General features: G+C 33.2%; 1 protein-coding gene and 1 long non-coding RNA gene across 5 annotated transcripts in view; both read left to right on the forward strand.

The window, feature by feature from the left end:
• LOC141376786 (uncharacterized) overlaps nucleotides 1–23,462 on the forward strand; it is a 111,372-nt gene that overhangs the window by 44,123 nt on the left and 43,787 nt on the right. The gene's annotated exons all lie outside the window — the stretch shown is intronic.
• cyth3a (cytohesin 3a) overlaps nucleotides 1–23,462 on the forward strand; it is a 57,936-nt gene that overhangs the window by 4,231 nt on the left and 30,243 nt on the right. For all 4 annotated transcript variants that reach the window (XR_012387940.1, XR_012387941.1, XR_012387942.1 and 1 more), the window contains exons 2-8: nucleotides 13,070–13,152; nucleotides 13,363–13,427; nucleotides 13,546–13,612; nucleotides 13,717–13,835; nucleotides 17,562–17,642; nucleotides 20,323–20,435; nucleotides 22,809–22,957. Coding sequence is in view for 1 of the 4 variants with exons in the window: in XM_001342001.9 (XP_001342037.2) it covers nucleotides 13,070–13,152; nucleotides 13,363–13,427; nucleotides 13,546–13,612; nucleotides 13,717–13,835; nucleotides 17,562–17,642; nucleotides 20,323–20,435; nucleotides 22,809–22,957 (677 nt within the window). In the remaining 3 variants the exon portion in view is untranslated. The remainder of the gene's footprint in view (nucleotides 1–13,069; nucleotides 13,153–13,362; nucleotides 13,428–13,545; nucleotides 13,613–13,716; nucleotides 13,836–17,561; nucleotides 17,643–20,322; nucleotides 20,436–22,808; nucleotides 22,958–23,462) is intronic.

The raw sequence follows: 23,462 nt of genomic DNA on the forward strand, positions 1-23,462 counted from the left end.
TGGTAAATATTTAAAAAAAGAAAAAAAAAACCAAAGGGGGGCTAATAATTCTGACTTCAACTGTATATGTAAAACGGCACTATGGAGGTTCTGTGTGGTTCCTGTGTGGTTGCAAAGATGTTGTGAGTGGTTGCTATAGGGCATAATTGCTTCATTTTTGTACTTTTTTGTTTCCTAAGTGCTGACAAAGAGTGACACATGCATTTATTTTTTTCCATCAATGCAGAGGTTCAAATGGCATCTGTTCTGAAATATATATATTTTTTTTAAAGTTCTAAAAAGGGAGGTTTTTCTGCAGTGCAATAAGAAGAAGCCGTCTATGTTTGGGTCCCCAAAGAATCTTTTATTTAAAAAGGAATATTTCGTCACCTTAGAATTATAAACTTCTATTGTACATTTGTGTCAAAATTGAGTTCAAATATTTAACTAATAAAAAAAATTCACATAATGTAAATAAGTTGTTTACATTTTAAGACCTTTTATTTAAAAAAAATAAAAAAGGTTTTATATGCAAAGTTGAACGCTATCTTGGCTCTATAAGGTTTTTGTGAGTCAATCAGCATTTCGAATCCATGCACAAGGACCGATCAGGATCAGCTTTCTTTGCCATTCCGCCAACTAAATAATGCTGCACCACACAAAATTGAGCAGAAACCTGAAAGATGTGTGTAAATGTGATGATTTCGATTTTTTACATTGAGATGAAATTTTCAATTTTACATTGTTAAAAAAATTTATTATATCAAATGTTTAATATTTTTATTTGTGTGTGTTTATATAGTTAGTGAAACATTTTTCAGGGTTTATTAAGCTTGTTTGCTCATTGTCTGTTTTCTTTTAAAGTCTTTAAATTTGATGTACTATGAAGAATGGAAAATTCTTAATTTAATTAATGGTGCATATTATTCAATAAATATAATTCAATAATCCATATAAAGCATATATTTCAATAAATATTACCATAACTAATACATAAAATTAACTGCTGCACTGGACAAAATATTTAGCACAGCCTTGTATGCTTAATTCGAACAAGAAAAAATACTAAATACTAAAACATTAAATAAATGTTATAGAAAGCAAAAATGTAACTTTCTCAAACATCAACAATGACAACAACCCCCCATTTTTTTATTAAATGAATAAGCAGACTGAATATATTTCCTGATAAGTAGTGCTTTAATTTATGATCTGCCAAAAAGAACCTCATAAATCTAATCAAAAAATGACTTTAGAATTTTTTTTTTTTTTACCCCAATTAGCAAATTGAAAATAATTTTGATATTTTACATTTAGAGTACATTTAGGGTCTCTGTCATGTTAATGTATGAAAGAGAGCTGTTACACGCATATTGTTTGCTGTATTGAATGCAAAATCTTTAAAGCTCAATATCTCAAAAACATTTAGAACGCAGATAGAACCTTATAATTCAAAGGTGACGATTTATTCTTTATTATTTAAAGATCATTTTTCCTCATTAATATGAAAGGGCTTATCAATGTGAAGACATTTTTCACCTTTTGTGTAATAAAAGCATATCATGGAAGTTTTAAGCATAAATTCCGTCTTTTCTACCATGTCAGTTGCACTTGTTAGGAAAGTGAGTGAGGAAGCACATAAATACACATTTTGGCCAATTTATGGAGTCACATCCATTATTTAATACAATTACTTTCATTTTTTTTTAGGTGGCATGCAGTTAAAGAGTTACTTAGTAGCAAAGATTGTGTCTGTTTGCTGACATTGTATCAAAACAGCCATGAGTGGCTGGGTGTGTTATTTGGTAATTGCAAAGTTTACAAAAACGTGCTTCACCTCGCTTAAATACCATGTAAACTTATATTTTTGTATTAAAGTTGTTGAAAAGACTATTACTAACAATTTGTATGAATGCAAGTTTGTGACGATACACTTAATGACTGTAACGGAATTGTTTATGTTTGGATTACAGAGCTAGCCCATATTTGCAGAGCAGTTGTATGATACTTTGATACTTTGCAAAATGTTTAATCCTTACGAAGCATACTGAAACAATGTGCTATAGTACATATGGTTTATGTGGACTAAGTAATAATCTGTGTGTGAATAATATTTATGAATGAAGTATGAATGTATAATGCATAATGAATGAGCCAAGAAAAGGGTTTGTTGTGCACTGTTTACTGATGTTGTTAATCACATGTATAGACTTTTATAAGCATTATTACAGCATAGAAATATTTATGAAGTGATAATATATTGCGATCAAATAAACATTACACGAACAGTTTGACTGTTGACTGCAACTCAACTCTGACCTTCTCATATTTCTATCAATTTGATATTTAAACTGCAGCATCACCAATTAAACAGCGGGCGTGCTTCACTTTTACATCAGAAACAAACCATATGGGTTATTCACCCAAGTTTTGTATACAATGATTACATTTCATTTGATGTCAAGGATGTGAAGTACTGTAGTTCCATCAAGAACATTTAAAATATAGGGGGTTTTTGCACAAACAGGTCATTTAATTTTTTTTTTAAAGGGTCTTCTAGTTTAGATAAAGATATTTACCACATTATGAAAAAATGTTTATTTGAGGAACCCAAAAATAGTCTGTTTATGGTGCAATTTACACTAGGCATGGGCCGTAATAAGTTTCTGGCGGTATGATAACCTTGGACAAAAATATCACGGTATTGTGATTACTGCTCTAAAATATGTTGTTTTTAAAAGTCTGAGTAAAAAAAACAACTTGAACACAATATATTTTATTTTAGAAAATATTTAAAAGATTTTTAATTGTAAACATGTCAGGCTAAATAGTTAAAATAAGTCTTTAACTTATTTGTTTCAAAACTACAGATTTCTTTACAACATAAAACATATACCTAGGAACAGTATTGCAGATAAAGTTTTAAAACCTTGATTTTTCCTAACCACACGTAGGTTTTAAATCATTTTAAACAGGGCTTAATTTTCCTTTGTTTATGTAAAGCTATCAATCCAACACACATCCAATCACCAACAATAAATCTCAATTAAACTTTTAGCAAAACTCTATTTTTAACTGATTATTTTATTTATTGTCTATTTGATATGGGCATCACATTTACAGTGGACAAACCCAATGCATTTGTCCAAGGGAGGCTTGATATAAAATGAACGTTAAATAAATACATATACACAACAATATATTTCTTTACATACAATTGCTATAAGGCAAAAGCAAAAAAAAAACAACTTTTTTCAAGTAGAAAAATTTGCATGTGTACAACTAGGGTCTGCTTGATTTGACACATTTAAAATATGTGGCCATAAAATTACTAATTAGAGTTTGTCTCTTGATAGGGCAAGTAAATATTTTTTTGGCTGGGCTAAGAAATATAATTGATAATATAAATAAGAATTGCTAAGAAAAACCTTAGCGTTTAACCCTACATTAGTCTGAAATTTAATTGTAGATGTTTTTAAAAAGGTCTTAAAAAGTCTTAAATTTGTCGACGCCAGTGGTGTAGTGGTTAGTGCGTCGACACACGACCCGAGTTCGATTCTGCCTTGCAGTCCTATGCCGATCTTTCCCCCTCTCTCTGCTCCTCATGCTTTCCTGTCAATTCTCTCTACTGTCCTATCGAATAAAGGTGAAAACCCCTAAAAAAGGGTTTTCACAATGGCTTAGTGGTTAGCACAATCACCTCACAGCAAGAAGGTCGCTGATTCAAGCTCCGGCTGGGTCGGTTGGCGTTTCTGTGTGTAGTTTGCATGTTCTCCCTATGTTCGCATGATTCCTCCGGGTGCTCCAGTTTCCTCTACAAGCCAAAGACATGCCCTAGAGGTGAATTGAATAAGCTAAACTGATCGTTGAATATGTGTGTGAATGCAATAGTGTATGGGTGTTTCCCTGTGTTGATTTGCTGCTGCAAGGGCATCCGCTTCCTAAAACATGTGCTGGATTAGTTGGCAGTTCATTCCGCTGTGGAGACCCCTGATTAATAAAGAGACTAAGCTGAAAAGAAAATCAGTGAATAAATGAATGAAACCTGCAGAAACCCTGAAGAAGATCGAGAACGCTGAAAACCTGTAACCACTGACTTTCAAAGTTGGGAAAACAAATACTTAAAGTCAATGGTTACAGGTTTGCAGCATTCATCATTATGAAAGAAAGTCATAATGGTTTAAAACAAGTAAATGATGACAGATTTTCTTGTGCAGCCTTGTGTGAACCTTTCATTATAAGCGTCAAAGACAAACAAAGAGGCAGATTTTCTCCGACTGATTAAAGGAGAGATAGTGAGGCCAGGCTCTCATTAACATTGTCTGCGTCTGATGCCACCGGTGTCTGGTCCAGGCTCTCCTGAGGAGCCGTCTGGCACCAGGCAGAACACAGGCAGTGGTCAAAGCCTTGTCAGTGGTGTGACTTCACCAGCAGAGATCTGAAGGACACCGGACCTGGCAAAACCTGCTTAAGGTCATCACAATGTCAGCCATGTTATTATATCAAAAACATTGTAGTGTTTTCATTGTGCTGCTGTGCAATGTCCGTTCTGATTACTGATAGATCTGAGACATCTTGCTGCATGAGATTTGATGTTTATTTTTGCTGCTAGAATTTAATACGAGGTTAAATCTGGGAGTAATACTTTATTAGGTAAAGATGTGGACTCATCCTTATTATTGTCAGCGGATGGGACTGGAGAATGAGAGTGAGCTTTCAGTGTTTGTTTTGCCGCATATGGAGTTGATTTGAGGAAAATCTGGAGGGCCTTCCAAGACATTTTATGAGCTGTAGCACCAGCTTAACTGTGTTGAAAGGAGTGGGTGGTGAATTACTGTTATTAAACATAAATATTTTCATATTGGAGTCAAAAATGTGAAGGGGAAATGTAAAAAAAAACCTACACAGATTTTTGATGGGGTTGTTAAAACCTTTTGTCCCAGTAGGAGATTTCAAAACAAACAGTCACTAGTACAAAGGACCGTTGTCCAGTTTTCCACCCGCTGATTTCAGGACTGTCCCAGAGCCCTGTTTCTTTCATGTCAGGAATGCAGGGTTCGAGAGCCATGCATTCTTAAGCATTAGTGTTTTATCACTTACAGGTTCTGTAAATGGAAAAAGGCACATTAAAAGGGAGGGATGTGGGTTTTATGTGTGAAGATTTTGTCATCAGTCATGATAATAATCGAATTGATTCGTTTATTGAATCACATGTAATAGGATGTCAAGATGACAAATGACAGGAAAATATTCAGGTTGGTACGTGAATGTTGAAAGTATGCTGAAAAGAGCTTTAGTGGTTAATTCATGTTTCAAAATTTTATTTAAAGTATGTTTAAACTGTTCCAATGTTTAAGATGGGTGACTTTTCATTTTTAAATGTAATGTTCTCTAATGCTCACAAATAGGCGAGGGCCGGTATAAGATTGTGACGGTATGATAACCTTGGATAAAAATATCACGATATAACAGTATTGTGATTGCTGCTCTAAAATATATTCTTTTTAAATGTCTGGGTAAAAAAAAAACAATTTTCCCCCTATTGAACACAATATATTGTATTTTAAGAAACATTTAAATTGTTTTGGAGCAGTAGCTTTTGATGTGGTGGGTCTTTTTCTTCTGGAGATACTGTTGCCCTAAAAAAACGAAATAAAACAGTTGTAAAAAAACACATTAACAAACTGTACATATACCGTTGGAATGGTAGTAAATTCTGGCGGTTTTAAAACCTTGACTTTTCCAAAACGCGATAAACCTTATCATCCCATGCCTACTCACTAGTATTTTTTAAATAAAAATACAGTTATGTTCTTAATATACGGTAAAAATGATTAAACAACTGATTTCTATTTTTATTTTAAATTGCAATTTATGCCATTGATATGGCAAAGCTGATTTGCATTTCTTACGCTTATTGCCCAAGATCTAATTCTTTTTTTGTATTAATGCTGAAATTTATTTGTAATTATTTTAAAAAAATGTAAACTTTGATTCAATTTTCTAGGCCTATTGGAAAAAAACTGAGATTGTGATATTTTGTTAGTCTGTGATAAATATTGCCTCATGAATATAATTTCACAAAATATATATTAAATAAATTATATTATATAAATTATATATATATATATATATATAATTTTAGAATGATTGGGATTTAGTCAGGTGTATCTGCATAAAATATAATAAATTACAGGCATAGATGAATACAATTGAACAAATGAAATAAACAGTTTTATGGATTCCTGTGGAATCTAACAGTATTGAGGTACAGAAACAAACTGACAATGTGCAAAATAACAATGTTTGATAATTAAATACAATTAATTTTGTTAAAGGTTCAAACCTTATAATTTATAATAAGATTTGAACCCTTATAACCTTATAATTTTTTGGTACAAATTTGTTTAAAATGTTACAGTTAAAGGTCTTAAAAATGAAAAAAAAAACTTTGATCTATCTGGATTAAACGTTCCAATGATCCCACAAATCAGCTGAATTTTGGTGGCTGGTTAATATAATTGACAGATCCTGCAGCATGACTAATGTAGATTCGCAATTGATGCTGAAATATTGTGCAGCCTGACATTTTCCTGTTACATCCTTGCTTATATATTTTTCTTTAAACTTTGGAATGGTACAGTTTTACTAAACTGTAAAAAAGTCTGATCATTAACCAAATTGTCTGTTTATTTATGCTTATTTGCATTATTCTTTCTGACATTTTAATTTGAAATTTAACAAAATTCCTTTTATAGACCCTTTTAGTTATGTTAAAAAAATAATGAGTCACTAATTATTGAATTAGAGTACAAAAGAGCAGTAATGAGAATAATCTTTCTGTTATTTTGCACACATTTTTTTCCATTTTATTAGTTGCTACATGTTTTGTCCAAATCAACTTAAAATAAAGACACAGACTTGTTGGTTTTTACATTACATATAGACTGTCCACATTAAAGTTGCCTTCATTCAATCAAGACTTTACTATTAAACTGGGAATATAGGAACAGATGCTGGCGAATATCCCAATTGTTTCTATGCAAATAGTATTATTTGTGATATAAATACATTCAGAGGGGCTCTAAGAGGATAAAGAGAACAGAGTGATAGAATAGCAACTTTTTTCTCTCTTTTCGAATAGAGATAAGCTCTCTGCCTATTCCATCTGTCTCTCTCTCATTAACAATAATGTAAGTATATTTTCGTGTCAGAAAAGAAAAGACTTGCACCATTCATGAAAATGATATAAGAAGAAATGGCTCTTATTGCGACTTACAATAGTAAGATTTTTTTCATTATTTATTATGAATTATTTTAATTATAAAAGATACAAAATTGACTTACGTGTAGCTCAAACCTTTACAGAATTGAATTTAAAAAATACTAATAGAATAAAAGTAAATGAATAAATATGCGTGTTTGTGTATGTGTGTGGGACAATAACATGTGTAGAGCAGACTTCCTGTGCTGTGGGCCTGCTCTGAGTGTGTGGTTAATATCAATGGGTAAGCCTGTGGATTTAGAGCAGCTGGCGGCCAGTGTGACTATTGAGAATACGGATAAGATATAGTTAGAGGGATTGAGGCCAGTGTGTAGATTAAAGGGGGTGTTGTGAGACCAGGATGCAATGCTTCCTGCAAAACCCTTTCAAAATGAATAACTATTTTCACACTCAGAACTTCATCATCAATCTAACCATCCAATCATTTCTGGGTTTCTTTTTTGTGGAGAATGTATTACTTTTATTTAGTGAGGATAGACAAGTCAAAAGTGACAGTTTATAAATAATACAAATTTTCCATATAAAATAAATACTGCCCTTTTGATCAAAAACCCTAAAAAATACAACCCTAATTCAAAAAAGTTGTGAATTGTAAAATACAATGAATCTTAAGAATCTGTAAACGTATATGATTTTATATAACGGACAAAACTACAGAAATATGAAATGATTTCCAGTGTTTTTACTGGCAAACTTAAAAATATTTAGCAAATTTGGGATTAAGAAACAAATTGAGATTTTAATTGCTACAACACACTCCAAAAAATTGGGAAAAGGACAAAATAAAATTGAAAATGTTATAGAATATCCTAGTTAAACTTTTAAAAGTTAAAAAAAACTGCAAATTTGGGTATAAAAGGAGCATCTTAGAATTTGTATGCGCCAAAATCATGAGAGGATTGTCAGACACATAAAAAAAAAATAATTTCTTAGATGCAAAATTTGCTAAGAATTTAAGTCTTTCATCAACTATCACATTGCTTTTACAATGTAGATTGTGTCAAAGCAGCTTAACATAGAAATGCTAGTAAATTGAAACTGTGTCAGTCCAGTTTTCGGAGTTGAAGTTCACTTTAGTTCAGTTCAGCGTGGTTTACTTTTCACTGCTGAAAGTCCAAACACTGAAGAGCAAATCCAAAGAGAATTCTAAGTCTGTGGAGAAAGCTACAATGTACATTTCTTTTCTCTGCACTGATGCTGTTAGGTTGCTTGTATGTTGGGGTTTCTGAGAAAAATGAACGTTGAGTTCTCAAATACCATGTAACCATTCGGACATCTAGCCAGGTAAACTGCATATTCAGGAATAACATGAATTCTACAGTGACACATACTGCCTTCAAGATTTTATCTTTTATGGCCAGCCTGCAGTCCTGATATGTATCTTATTGAAAATGTATGGCCCTCATGAATAGGAGAATGTTAAGCAGCTAATGAGCAGCTGAAGTCTTGTGTCAGGTCAGGCTGGGCAAAATTTGTATTCTTATTCCTCAAACAATTAAAAGGTTAGTAAAGCCAAAAAAAGAAAATTATACTCAGCCTTGTGCTGTTGCAATCAACCCGAGACCTTTGTTTGTTTTCAGAACACAAATTAAGATAATTTAGATGAACTCTGAGAGCTTTTTCAACCTCAAGACAGCAACAGCCAAAATCCAGAAAAAGCAACCTGAACATTGTCAAAACATTCCATGTGACTTTAGTGGTTCATTTGTAACACAGCTACAAGAACGCTTTAGTGCACAAAAATAAAAAAAATCTTAAGGTCAGGGTATTCATTTCCTAGCAATGAGTCTTTTTACATTTACTTTATTCAGTTTTACAGTGTTTTTAGAGCTTTTTCTTGACATTTTCACTCAAAATTAGTTGAAAAGTTTGTGTCTGTTTCCTGATAAATATAAATAAAACATGCGGCTCACTACTTCTATCAGCAATTTAACAGATCAATGTACCAAGTAAAAAAAATTTAATGCAAGGGTGCTGTGCAAATTTGGGTTTGGATGAGCTATTTTTTCGTTCATTCATTCATTTTCTTTTCAGCTTAGTCCCTTTATTAATCTGGGCTCGCCACAGCGGAATAAACCTTTAACTTATCCAGCATATGTTTTACACAGCAGATGCCCTTCCAGCTGCAACCCATCTCTGGGAAGCATCCATACACACTCATACATTATGGACAATCTAGCCTACCTAATTCACCTGTACCGCATGTCTTTGGACTGTGGGGGAAACCGGAGCACCCAGAGGAAACCCACGCCAACATAGGGAGAACATGCCAACTCCGCACAGAAGTACCAACTAACCCAGCCGAGGCTCAAACCTTGCTGTGAGGCAACAGCACTACCTACTGAGCCACTGTATTGCCCAACCTAACTATAATGTAATGCAATTGAAATTCTAATTAAAAAGAAAGTTGATGTGACATCTTGTTAAACATGCCTCTGTTCCAACTTTATTGGAGTTTGTTGCAGCCATTAAATAATAAAAAAAAAATGTTTACAGAATAATATACAATGTGCTCAGTGGAGCGGTGGCTAAATGGTTAGCACTGTCACCTTACAGCAAGAAGGTTGCTAGTTCGAGTCCCGGCTAGGTCAGTTGGCATTTCTGTGTGGAGTTTGCAGTTCATTTAAAGGGAAAGTGAATCCAATAATGTAAATTTACTCACTGTTTACTCACTCTCAAGTGGTTCCAAGCCTTTGTTTCTTTCTTGTGAAATTTTGAAGAAAGCAGAAAACCTGCACCCATTCACCTCCATAGTATGAAAAACACATACTATGGTGGTCAATAGTTTCCAGGTTTCCGGTAGTCTTCAGAATATCTTCTGGCATTTTTAACAGAAGAAAGAAACTCGTTCACGTTTGGAACAAATAAAAGGTGAGTAAATGTGACAGAACTTTATTTTTTTTAATGGGATCTTTGATTATATAAATTCAGCCTTGATGAACACTAGACACGTTTTTCTAAAGCATTGAAAATCTTCTCCACAATGCATGTACGGGATACATTTAGTAAATGCTGAAATTTAAGACACTGCATTATTTTCACACACAGATGCAATAGTTTCCAAGCAATGTATCACTCATGCTAAAGGAATGAAGGTTTTGCTTTGACAGTTGGGCATGCAGTCAGCATGCCTGTTTTCCCACAAGACACAGTGCAGGGGGTGGGATGTTATCACCAGCCGCAAATGCTTTAGTATTTCTTAATTCCAAAAAAATCTGAATTATAGTCTATATTCTTAAAAAAAAAATAAATAAATAAATAATTTATATATATATAAATATATATATATATATATATATATATATATATATATATATATATATATATATATATATATATATATATATATATATATATATAGTCAGAATTATTAGCCCCCCTGAGTTATTAGAACCCCTGTTTATTTTCCCCCAATTTCTATTCTACGGAGAGACGATTTTTTCAACACATTTACACATTTCTAAACATAATAGTTTTAATAACTGATTTCTAATAACTGATTTATTTTATCTTTGCCAAGATGACAGTAAATAATATTTTACTGGGGCTAATAATTTTGTCCTTAAAATGGTGTTTAAAAAATTAAGGACTGTTTTTATTCTAGCTGAAATAAAACAAATAAGACTTTCTCCAAAAGGAAAAATATTATCAGACACGCTGTGAAAATTTCCTTGCTCTGTTAAACATCATTTGGGAAATATTTAAAAAAGAAGAAAAAAATCAAAGGGGGGCTAATAATTCTGACTTCAACTGTATATATATATATATATATGTGTATGTGTGTGTGTGTGTGTGTGTGTGTGTGCGTGTGTGTGTGTGTGTGTGTGTGTGTGTGTGTGTGTGTGTGTGTGGGTGGGTGTGTGTGTGTGTGTGTGTGTGTGTGTGTGTGTGTGTGTGGAAAGAGACTTATTAGAGTGATATTTATATAATACTTGCTAATCATTTCAGTGTCTTAATAATGACAAACAAATTTTAATAATAATCCTCAGGCTACTGTGGCTTCATTTCATGAGAAGAGAATCTACTTCTGTTCTAGTGAATTTGCCAACTCCACAGGCAAGTTGGAGGCACTGAATGTTCAAATATCTGCAAGGAATATTCTATTTTTACTCTATTTCTTCCATAGTTACATTTGAGCATGGCCAGACCCTGTTGTGTAACGAACAAATGGTCCCTCATTAAGATTTAGTATGGCTTTTATATAATAATAAAACATGAAAAAAAGACCAGTGCGCTCGATATAAAAGCTCTGAATGACTGCAGTGAATCACTCTGTAATGTTATTGTTAAGGTTGAACCCTGATTCATGGACTCATTCTCAACTTCCCCTCCATTGTCATGAGGCAGAAGCAGACAACCGCAGGAAATTCCCCCCTGCCCCTCTTATTAGCCCGTCTCTTGTCTAATCCTGCTGCGCCTGAGGTGCAATTACATAATGTACTCATATTGTCCACATGTACAAGTACTGAGCCACAAGCAATTGAGTTTGTCTTTCAACACGCTCTTGTATTTTGAAAAGTTTTAAAAGTCAAAGTTCAGGAATTTGTGACTTATATCCATCTGAAGCATCTTAAACCTCCACAAAATGTATTATGCAACTCTCACGGAGGAGTATGTGATGCTGACTACACATTTTCTTTATTGTAGCTCTCTGTTTTGTAGTGGGATCCCCTGATATGAATATCTTCGCTGATTATGATAACCGATATACCGATAATAAAATGTTGTATGTTAATTATTCTTAGTATACTTTAAAAACTAAATTTAAATGAAAAGCAGAAAGCTGCAAAATAGCAAGGAAACATCTAAACTGCAGTTAAGTGAAATTGTAATTATGAAATCCTTTGTTTTTCAGGATGAAACCTTCCCACATTGCCCATATTGTGTCCCCTTATAACATAAACTCTTTAAAATTTATATCTGCTGAAATAATACATATTTACAGATTGATAATTTAGTTTTAGTTTCTTATCGGGCCGATGAAAAGTAACATCCAAAATAAGCATTTATTGGCTGATATAACATATACACTACCGGTCAAAATATGGGGTCAGTAGGATTTTTAAATGTTTTATTTAAAACTGGCCCAAATCCGTGCCATGTTTGGCCCACATGCTGTATGCCAGTGCCGGATGAATTAATATTTTCCACAGAGAGATTGATTTGAGGTAGCCTGCTATTTTTTTTTGACGGAAGAAAACACAAAACAAATGATTGGACATACAGCATATGCCAATTCTTAAAAAGTATTCACTCGGTGTTTTCGTTTTGTAATCTAAATTTGTCATTTAAGTGAAAAATATCTAGGGCAAGACTATTTAGTTTATTTTTTTTATTTAGTTTAATCCGTTTTTCTACGCTGTTGGAAACATTGCAGGTGCGTGAAGATGCTCTGCTATGTTTTGTTGTTGATATGTTTGCTTGTTAAAATAAATCAGTAAATTAAAATGCAATATTTAATGTATCACACAATATAGACACATCAAATATCAAATAATAATTTAATATTAATCTGACCAGTTAATATTCGGTTAACGAGCAGCAGTTGTCAGTTGGTAAAACTAACCAAAATGACCATCTCTACTTCTAAACTTAAGTTTTTCAGTCTAAAAGAAAAGTTTAAAGTTTATTTATTAGGAATGTGGCTAGTTTTTAGGCTACTTTGAGATTCGAGTTTAGTTGAATGCTGTAAATAAAAAAAAACAAGCTGTACATGTTTTTAATATTATTCATTTGAAGCTTTCCTTTTTCTGTGGCTATTATTGTCAAATTAAACATATTGATGTCCTATTTGTCTCCAAACAGTGCCGGAAGATCTTTCCTTTGAAGAGAGAGATGAACTGTCCAATATTAGAAGGAGGAAAAGGGAGCTACTGGATGACATTGAGGTAGTTTCCTTTAAAGTCATTAGTGCAATCTTTAGTCTAATCTTTTAAAGTCATTGAGATATCTCAGCGATTGACATTTATCATGTCACCCTGACTGCATTTTCTTCTTAACAGAAGCTGAGCGTCACTTATTGTTAAAAGTGTTTTACTATACAAGATCTCTGATAAACCTTATTAAGTTAAGTGACCATTTTTCTGTGATCCTTGCAGCGGTTAAAATTAGAGATCTCTGAAGTCATGACCGAGATTGAACATTTAACGTGTGTCAGAGAGACGTGAGTTCCTTTTTGTGTTACATATTATTAAGCTGGGTTCAGTATTGAGATACATAAAATATCAATTTGTATTTGTTATTTTAATATCAGAACTTTATTGTTTATCGTCACATTACAGTAAAAGCACTCAGAGGAGCAAGCAGATTGCTGTTGGAAGAAAGAAATTCAATATGGACCCTAAGAAGGTATTGTTACTAAAAGATCTTGATTCATGTAGAATATGGGTCAAGTATTATTTTCAGTTTGAGCAAACATCATGAAGTGGTTAATATCTCCAACGTTGTTGCAGGGAATCCAATTTCTTTTGGAGAATGATCTTCTGCAGCACACACCTGAGGACATCGCTCAGTTCCTCTATAAAGGTGAAGGCTTGAACAAAACTGTCATAGGAGATTATTTAGGAGAACGGTAAGTCACATGCCTCTCGCTCACAAGACTAGTCTTTCTGCATTGTATATGTGTGTTGTTAGATAAGGCCTTTCCATAAAGATCCTGTTTGCTCTCTCAGGAAATTACTTCTCCATTTGAAGCAGCTGAAAATAATCACAAGTCTCCAAAACAATATTTAGCATGTGGCCCAGACAGAATACTGGTGTTTTATCTCAGCCTTACACTCATCTCTCAACACATGATTTGATAGAAAACATTATTATTTGTCTGAAACAGAAACACAATGCAACACCTGTCAACGGGGAGTAAAATGAACACTTTAGCCAAGCACTAAATGCATTTAAAATTATTGACATTTGTTTATATATCAATTTTATCAGTTGGCATCCGCTGTGTAAAATATATGCTGGATAAATTGGCGGTTCATTCAAGGGACTAAGCCAAAGGAAAATAAAAATGAATTATTTAAAAAAATATCCCTTTATTAATATTTTATATATATATATATATATATATATATATATATATATATATATATATATATATATATATATATATATATATATATATATTCTTTCATTCATTCATTTTCTTGTCGGCTTAGTCCCTTTATTGACCCGGGGTCGCCACAGCGTAATGAACCGCCAACTTATCCAGCGCATTTTTTTTGCAGCGGATGCCCTTCCAGCCACAACCCATCCCTGGGAAGCATCCACTCATTCACAAACACTCATACACTACGAACAATTTAGCCTACCCAATTCACCTGTACCGCATGTCTTTGGGCTGTGGGGGAAACCGGAGCACCCGGAGGAAACCCACGCGAACGTGCAAAACTCCACACAGAAAGAAACTCCAACTGAGCTGAGGTTCGAATATATATATATATAGGTAGTTTGGTAGGTAGGTAGGTAGGTAGGTAGGCAGACAGAGATAGATAGATAGATAGATAGATAGATAGATAGATAGATAGATAGATAGATAGATAGATAGATAGATAGATAGATAGATAGATAGATAGATAGATAGATAGATAGATAGATAGATAGATAGATAGATAGATAGATAGATAGATTAAAGCAGTTTATACATAGATAGATAGATAGATAGATAGATAGATAGATAGATAGATAGATAGATAGATAGATAGATAGATAGATAGATAGATAGATAGATAGATAGATAGATAGATAGATAGATAGATAGATAGATAGATAGATAGATAGATAGATAGATAGATAGATTGATTGATTGATTGATTGATTGACTGATTGATTGATTGATTGATTGATTGATTTGCAGAGCAATCCAAAGTTATGGTAAAAAAACAGGCAAATGGTCGGTATGGGTAGCAATGAATCAAAAAGATAGAACAAGACAAAGGGTCAAAACACCGGAAGACTAAACAAGGAAAATGCCCATTTCACAGTACAGTTAAACAAATAAACAAGACTCAGAAACCGATGTGTGTGTCTGTGCTGCTTTTGAAGTTCATGTAATCAGGAAGCCTGGACCGCTGATGATTGTGACAGCTGGATGGATGGATGGATAGATAGAAATAATTTAATTATTTATTATTGTTTTGTATTACTTTTATGAAAATAAAAGCTAACATCATTACAGAATTATTGATTAGGTCTTTTCAACTATACATTGTGAGTACTGAAATAATAATAAAAAAATTGTTGAAATTACATCTTGTTTCCCCAATTATAAAGCATTCATGCACAGAGTTCAGTGGCCATAAACAAGGCATTTATATCTAGGAGGTTTTTTTATGGCAAAATATTTTAGGTCTTCTCCATCAATATCAAGGCCAGGAAAAGTGTAATTGAAGCCATACAGATCTACTACAACTTAGATTCTCAACATTACCCCCTGAGGCAGATTTACTGAATACCAAGACAAAAAGGAGAGCCTAAGCTTGATCCACAGTGCAGTAGTTGTTTGATTCAAAAATAGCATTGTCTACGTAGGCATTCTGTCATACTTGATAACTGTTTCTTAGCTTTGCTTTAGCCTGAAACTGAAATAAAACCATTTCATTTTTCTACATAAGAGTGTGGGGATAAAACTACACATAGCTTTAACTGGTAATTGCATTTATGAGGAGGGGTTGGAAGCTGTAATTATTATGATTAATTAACCTTAATAAAGGAGTCTTTTTCAGACCTCACTTGTGTAATCAAGCCTGTGCTGTAGATTTCTTTTGTTCATGCAATGTTGGGATTGAGGATGTACAATGCACAGCATAAAATGAGTACACCCTTTTTTAAAAACTAATATTTTTATCAATTTTTCGGTAACAGACAAAACAGTATTGGTGCATTTAAACTAAATGGTTTTATCAAACAGTTACATTAATCACAATAGAGGTTGGTCACACAACATTATTAATATTTAAATTATGTTTCTAAAATGTAAAAAAAAATTAGAAAGATAATACATTTAAGTTCAAATGAGGTGTTGCAAAACAAAATTACAAACTACAACATGTAATATATATATGTGTGTGTGTGTGTGTGTGTGTGTGTGTGTGTGTGTGTGTGTGTGTGTGTGTGTGTGTGTGTGTGTGTGTGTGTGTGTGTGTGTGTGTGTGTATATATTAAATTAGGTTAATTAATTAAAAAGGTTAAATTAGCTCTAGTTTTGGTTTTCGTACTGATTAATGTAATGTACAGTTGAAGTCAGAATTATTAGCCCCCCTGAATTATTAGCCTTCTTGTTTATTTTTTTCCCAATTTCTGTTTAACGGAGAGAAGATTTTTAAACACATTTCTAATCATAATGATTTTAATAACTCATTTTTAATAACCGATTTATTTATCTTTGCCATTATGATAGTAAATAATATTTGACTATGTGTTTCAAGACATTTTTATACAGCTTTAAGTGACATTCAAAGCCTTAATTAGGTTAACTAGGCAGGTTAGGGTTATTAGGCAAGTTATTTTATAGTGATAGTTTGTTCTATAGATCATCGAGAAAAAATATAGCTAAAAGGGGCTAATAATTTTGTCCCTAAAATGGTGTTTAAAAAAATTAAAAACTGTTTTTTTTCTAGCTGAAATAAAACAAATAAGACTTTCTCCAGAAGAAAAAGTATTATCAGACATACACTCTCAGAAATAAAGGTACAAAAGCTGTCACTGTGGTGGTACCCTTTTAAAAGTGCACTTTTGTATACCTAAACGGTACACTTTTGTACTTAAAAAGTTCACAATGATACCTTAAAGGTACACTTTTGTCCTTTATGTACTAATATATATATACATTGAAGATGCAAGTGTGGACCTTTAAGGTACCAAAGTGTATCTTTTAAAAAGGTACCACCCCAGTGACAGCTTTTGTACCTTTATTTCTGAGAGTGTACTGTGAAAATGTCCTTGCTCTGTTAAACATCGTTAGGGAAATATTTAAAAAAAAAAAAAAAAAAGGAAAAAAAATCAAAGGGGGCTAATAATTCTGACTTCAACTGTATATAGACTTGTTTTTAATTATCTGTAAGAGGTTCATATCAGGCACTGTACTTGTTAGATTGAAATGATATGCAAAAAAACATGGTCTTGTTTATGGTGTTTGTTCCTAAGCAGACTTTTTAAAAGAGCTTATGAACTCCTTAACATACTGCAGTCTAAACTGTCTTTTGATTGACCTCAGATAAACTTTGTATCTGTGGAGAGGGAGCTTAGAACAAATGAAGAAGTAACTATGCTGATTAAACCTTTTTCTCATTATTTTTAGAGATGACTTCAACATTAGGGTTTTGCAGGCATTTGTGGAGCTTCATGAGTTTGCTGACCTCAACTTGGTGCAAGCATTGAGGTAAGACATCTGTTTTCTCCAACTTACATTTAACTGCAAACACCACAGTATGGACACCTTGTAAGACCTGTATAATATTTAAATTAAATTAGATTTTTTATTATGATTTTGTCTGTGATTAAACACAATTAATCTCTTATATAAAAATGTAAAAATGAATTCAAAAGAAGTGTAATGCCTACTTTAATTTTAAAAGTTCTGATGAATTAAGGTACAATAACACTTAAAAAAACAACTGTTGTGTTTTTACAGCAGTATTCCCTTTACCTATTTATACATTAAATATAACTTAGGGTGCTTTCACACCTACACTTTTGTTTCGGAACGTGTCTCGTTTGCCCAGTTAGCACGGTTTGTTTGGCATATGTGAACAGGGCAATCGCGCTCTGTTCCGCGCCAAAGTAATCGCTCCGAGATCGCTTGAATGAGGTGGTCTCGGCTCGATTGAATCGAACCCTGGAGCGGTTCGATTACAGTGAGAAAACGATCCGATCCGAGCGCGGTTATATCACAGTGTTTTATGGATATTTAATAGGCTTACAGCGATATGAAGAGAGAATTATGAGTATGGCGGGAAGTTTCGCGAGTCTCCGGATGCCCGCAAACGAGTGATGATCTCCCGGTAATCTCGCGTCTCCCTCCCGGTCCTCAAATAGGCTACGTCGCGCACCCTTCTCACCCCTCCCCACCGCATCTCTCCTCAGACACATAGCGCGCGCACACCCTGTCAATCACCACCAAACCACCACCTCTCCTGACAGCTGAGCGGGACGCTGCAAAATAAACCCTGACACTCTGACCAATGTGAGGAGAGTTTACTCGCGCGTGACTTGTTTTAGCCCTTTTGGTCCGATTAGAAACTTTGCAGTGTGAAAGCGAACTGCTCCAAGAGCAAAGAGCTGCAATGTAACAATTGTAATCTCTGTTTCGGAACAACTGAATCGATTCACAGGTGTGAAAGCACCCTAAAAATAACCCTTTAACTGCCCCACCAAGAAAAAAGTTCTTCTTTCTTAACTCCTAATGTCGCTAGTTAACACACTCAGCCCATCAACGCAAAACACATCCCATAGTTTCTAAAATATAAACCTCTACCAAATGGTAGATATGTCGGTTTATAAAAGTACCAGAATTAATACATACTGTATACTATGAAAAATCAGAAAATATGAAGTGTAATACCAATTTATTTAAAAACATCATTAAAATAAAACATTTTTGAATACTAAATCACCTTTATTTTTTGAAGATTCTCATTTTCAAATTCTCATTTAACGTATTTAGTAGTGCAACAGGAATATTATGTTTGTAACATTTTGTAAACCAACAATGCTATGTAGTGTAAATGATTATTTAAAACAGTCATTCTTTAAGTGACTCTGACAGTCTTTTTTTTTTTTTTAAAGTGTTCAACCATTTGATAGAGCTCACAGTTAAATGGTTAATATTAAATCCAAAACTAATGTTATTTGCTACTTGGTGATAATTAAGTGATCAGTACATCAATGGTTCTCAGTACCTTTCCTTGCACCACACTGCTTTTAGATAACTTGATAGATGTGTTTAGACATTGACAGAATTGAGCAACACCCCTGCAAGTTGCAATACATACAAGTGTATTGCATGTGTATTAAACACATTTTAGTTAAAAAGTTTACATATAGTTGATGTCAGAATTATTTTTTGAAGTCAGAAAATTTGTTCAATACATTTCTAAACATAATAGTTTTAATAACTCATCTCTACTAACTGATTTGTTTTATCTTTACCATGATGACAGTAAATAATATTTGACTAGATATTTTTCAAGACACTTCTACACAGCTTAAAGTGACATTTAAAGGCTTTTAACTATTGGTTAATTATGTTTACGAGACAGGTTAAGGTAATTAGGCAAGTTATCGAATAAAGATGGTTTGTTCTGTAGATCAAAAAAAATGCTTTATATTATAGGGGTTTATAATTTTGACCTTAAAATGGTGTTTAAAAAATTAAAAATGGCTTTTATTCTAGCTGAAATGTAACAAATAAGACTTTCTCCAAAAGAAAAAAATATTATCAGAACTGCTGTGAAAATTTCTCTGCTCTGTTAAACATCATTTGGGAAATATTTAAAAAAGAAACAAATACTCAAAGGGCGGCTAATAATTCTAATTTCAACTGTATAATAATAAAAGCTACATTATTGTGATAAAATAATTTTCAGCTTTAATTAACGTTAACTTGCCCAGCCCTAATTTAAATATACACAACCTAGCCCTAATATTTTTCAAGCAATTTGTTTTGGCATGTGAAGAAATAAGTAATGAATGAAATAACCTGTTTTGTTTATTTATTTTATTTTTTTGTTTGTTTGTTTGTTTTATTTCATTAAAGGATGACTTATTAAAACGTGTTTTATTCCGAGACGAATAAGTGTTTTTGAATAAATCTCTTTAATGTATATCGTTATTCAAGCTGTAAAGTTACCTCAAGAGAAGATTTTATTTATTTTGTCACTAATATATAAGTGCATTTATATGTGAAGATCCACTGTCATCAAAGGTTTAATAGACATATTTGAATCATTCATTTTTAAAGAGACTTAATCATGCGTCTCTGCTTTTAATGATTGCTTGAGACCCTCGAGGTTTATCAAAGAACCATTAGGATTTTAAATGCAGTTCTTTCTTCCTTACAGGCAGTTTTTGTGGAGCTTCAGACTTCCCGGTGAAGCACAAAAGATTGATCGAATGATGGAGGCCTATGCTGCTCGATATTGCCAGTGTAACCCTGGTGTCTTTCAGTCAACAGGTATTACTTTGGAAGTACTTCGACTTTTACCTGAACTCCTCTTTGTAGCCTATCATTGCCCTAGAACTATTAGTAAGCCTTAAAAAATATTCACAAAATAACATGTTAAAAATTAAATAGTTTGCATACAGTGCCAATTCTCATGAATTGCAGCAATCTAGTATCTCTAAGGGAAGGTAGGTCTTTTGAATGTCTTAAAATACAGCTTTCTTTATAAAGGCCCTAAATTCTTTAAAAGCCTTGATTCAGGTTTGATAGGTCTTAAATATTTTTAACACGTCAACACAAAACAGTTTCTCCAGTCTGACTGACTCGATGACAGTTTACGATTATTGGACAGACCAAACTTTTTTTCCCTACAGTAGCTCATCCTGGAGTGCTAAAAACATGATAGTTTTAAATGTAGTGACCTTTTTTGTATTAAAAATCTCACTGATAGAGCATAAGTAAAGGCTGCTTGTCGATTTGTGAGATAAAAATGAAAGTCATGATAATCATGTTTCTATGAAATAACTAATGACTCAAGTAACCGAAACAGAAATCCAGAAGCAGAACAGAAAGTTTTATTTCGATTTTACCAAATACTAAAATAAATCAGTGAATTTCCTCCACCTCTTCCCCAGAAAAATAATTACATTGTGAAAAATGTCTTTTTTTAATAAAAAAATTTTGTCAAATAAAAGGCTTATGTAAACAACTGTATTTAGTTTGTTTTAGCACATTTAAAATGTGTGGCTAAGAAATAACCATGTACATTTGTTGGTGGGTCCAGATAAAATTTTGTCAGAACTATAGAGTGGGGGAAATAAGTATCGAACATGTCATCATTTTTCCCAGAAAACATATTTCTAAAGGAGCTGTTGACTTGAAATTCTAAATTTCACCAGAAACCCGTATATGCAAAGAAAACGAAACTACTTAGTTTACAAATGAGGTTATGTGTAAAATAAAAATTAAATGAGAGGGAAAAAATATTGGTATCACTTAATTTTGATGGTCTCATTTTGTTAAATTTAAGTTACATTGCATCTACATGCCAACTAGTTTTCAATTATAGAATGACTGTTGGGTTGAGGTTAGGATTAGAGTTAGTGTAAGTTGACACATACTTGCAAAGTTTCCTATAGTCAGTTAAGTGTCTGTTGAAGGAGCAGTATCAGCAGATATTAAGCAGACAGTCTACTAATACTCAAATGGACCATCAAAATAAAGTGTTACCAAAGTGGTAATCACATGAGGAAAGGGAGGTGAAGAAATTCAGTGAAAGCCTAGACAGCAGCTGAAATCTCTCAGTAGTTAATCAGCAATTCTCTGCCCTTCGTCAGTATAAATTAATATAACTGCTTCAGTCCAAGATCTACATTAACAGTATGATGAAGATGAAACCAGGGTGGACATTTCAGCAAGACAAATAAAGCTGTAAGAAAATAAAGTTGTATAATAGCCCAGCCAATCGACTGACTTGAATCTAATAGGAAATACAAAATAAAGGTCAGATCTGATAATGTTGAGCCCCTAAGAACCATCAAGATTTTTACACTCTGTTGAAGTCTATGAAAAAAACTCACACCATGTGATTTCATTATCCACATGAGAGGCATCTTTAAGTTTCCATCACATTTTCTATAAATTCTAAAATACATTTCAGTAGTTCAGTATTTTCTCCTTGTGTCTTTCTGTTTTATTATACATAACTAGTTTTTCAGATTTTTTTTTTGTTTGTTTGTTTTTTTTTTATGTTTGTATTGTTTTGGTTTTTACCAAAATCTGGTTTAATTTCATGTCGACAGGAAAAAAACATGGCGTGTAAAATACTTCTTACCTACATGGTGCATTATGTATATGCACATTAGGTATTTATAATACTATATATTTATATTAATTTACATAGTAGTTTTTGTGTTTTTGAATTTCAATCAAGTTGTTACTTAAAGTCTTTGATTTAACTTTTTACACTCTGAAAACCCTGCAAGGGGCTTATAACTGCAGGGATATGGTGGCATTGTTGGCAAACACAGCTAGAGAGATTGTATAAAGTGCTACACACCAGAAATGAACTGAGGACACTGTGCTACAACAAAGCACAAGGGAATTATCAATTATTCATAAACAGACTCTGCAAATGTCCAAAGCATTAATATCTTTCTTTTAGCTTGGAGTCATGCATAGAGATGCAGGAACATTAAAATAGTGGCCTGTATGTTGCATAAAACTTTCAGAATTCACCGTTTAGCAGTCAGCTCATAAAATATTAGAATGAGGGGGAAAAGAGGGTTGCGTGCTTTTCATATCTTTATATACATGTCCGATTTAATTTGCCAGCACGGACCTACAAACAGCTGAATGACTGATCTGAGTTTCTTCTCTCCACAGACACATGCTACGTTCTCTCGTTCTCCGTAATCATGTTGAACACCAGCCTGCACAATCCTAACGTCAGAGACAAGCCCTCAGTGGAGAGGTTCATCTCCATGAATCGAGGCATCAATGAAGGAGGAGATCTGCCTGAGGAGCTGCTCAGAGTGAGTCTTTGCCTCATACTGAGATACAGAGAGCCGAACACTCCTCAGTAAGGCTGTGTGTCCACCAAGGCTGTTTTTGATAGGAGCAGTGCTTGTTCAAAAGCATTTTTTTTCTGGTCACCAATACTTGAATAGGGCTCTATGATCTCTATGATTTAAAAAACATGGACAGAATAATTAAATCCAGTCATGAAAAATGTAAACAACTGTAAAAAGCAGAAATGAGTACATATTGGAACATATCTAATCTTGGGGCTGTCCAATCCTGGTTCTGGAGAGCTAATAACTAACAAAAGTGATAAAATTGTTATGTAGTTACACAAAATCATTAGAAATATAGAGATTTAATTTTTTTTACACAAAACTCTTCATTATTTGCTCTTCATTATGTTTATGCAGATTGCAGTGTCACTCTCTATACTTTAGTGCAGCGCAAACACTAAGCAACTACTTAATTTGCCAAAAAACTGCACTTCAGAGCGGAGATCATTAATATTCATGACCA

This window comes from Danio rerio, chromosome 12 (assembly GCF_049306965.1).
Source record: "Danio rerio strain Tuebingen ecotype United States chromosome 12, GRCz12tu, whole genome shotgun sequence".
Classification (NCBI taxonomy): domain Eukaryota; kingdom Metazoa; phylum Chordata; class Actinopteri; order Cypriniformes; family Danionidae; genus Danio; species Danio rerio.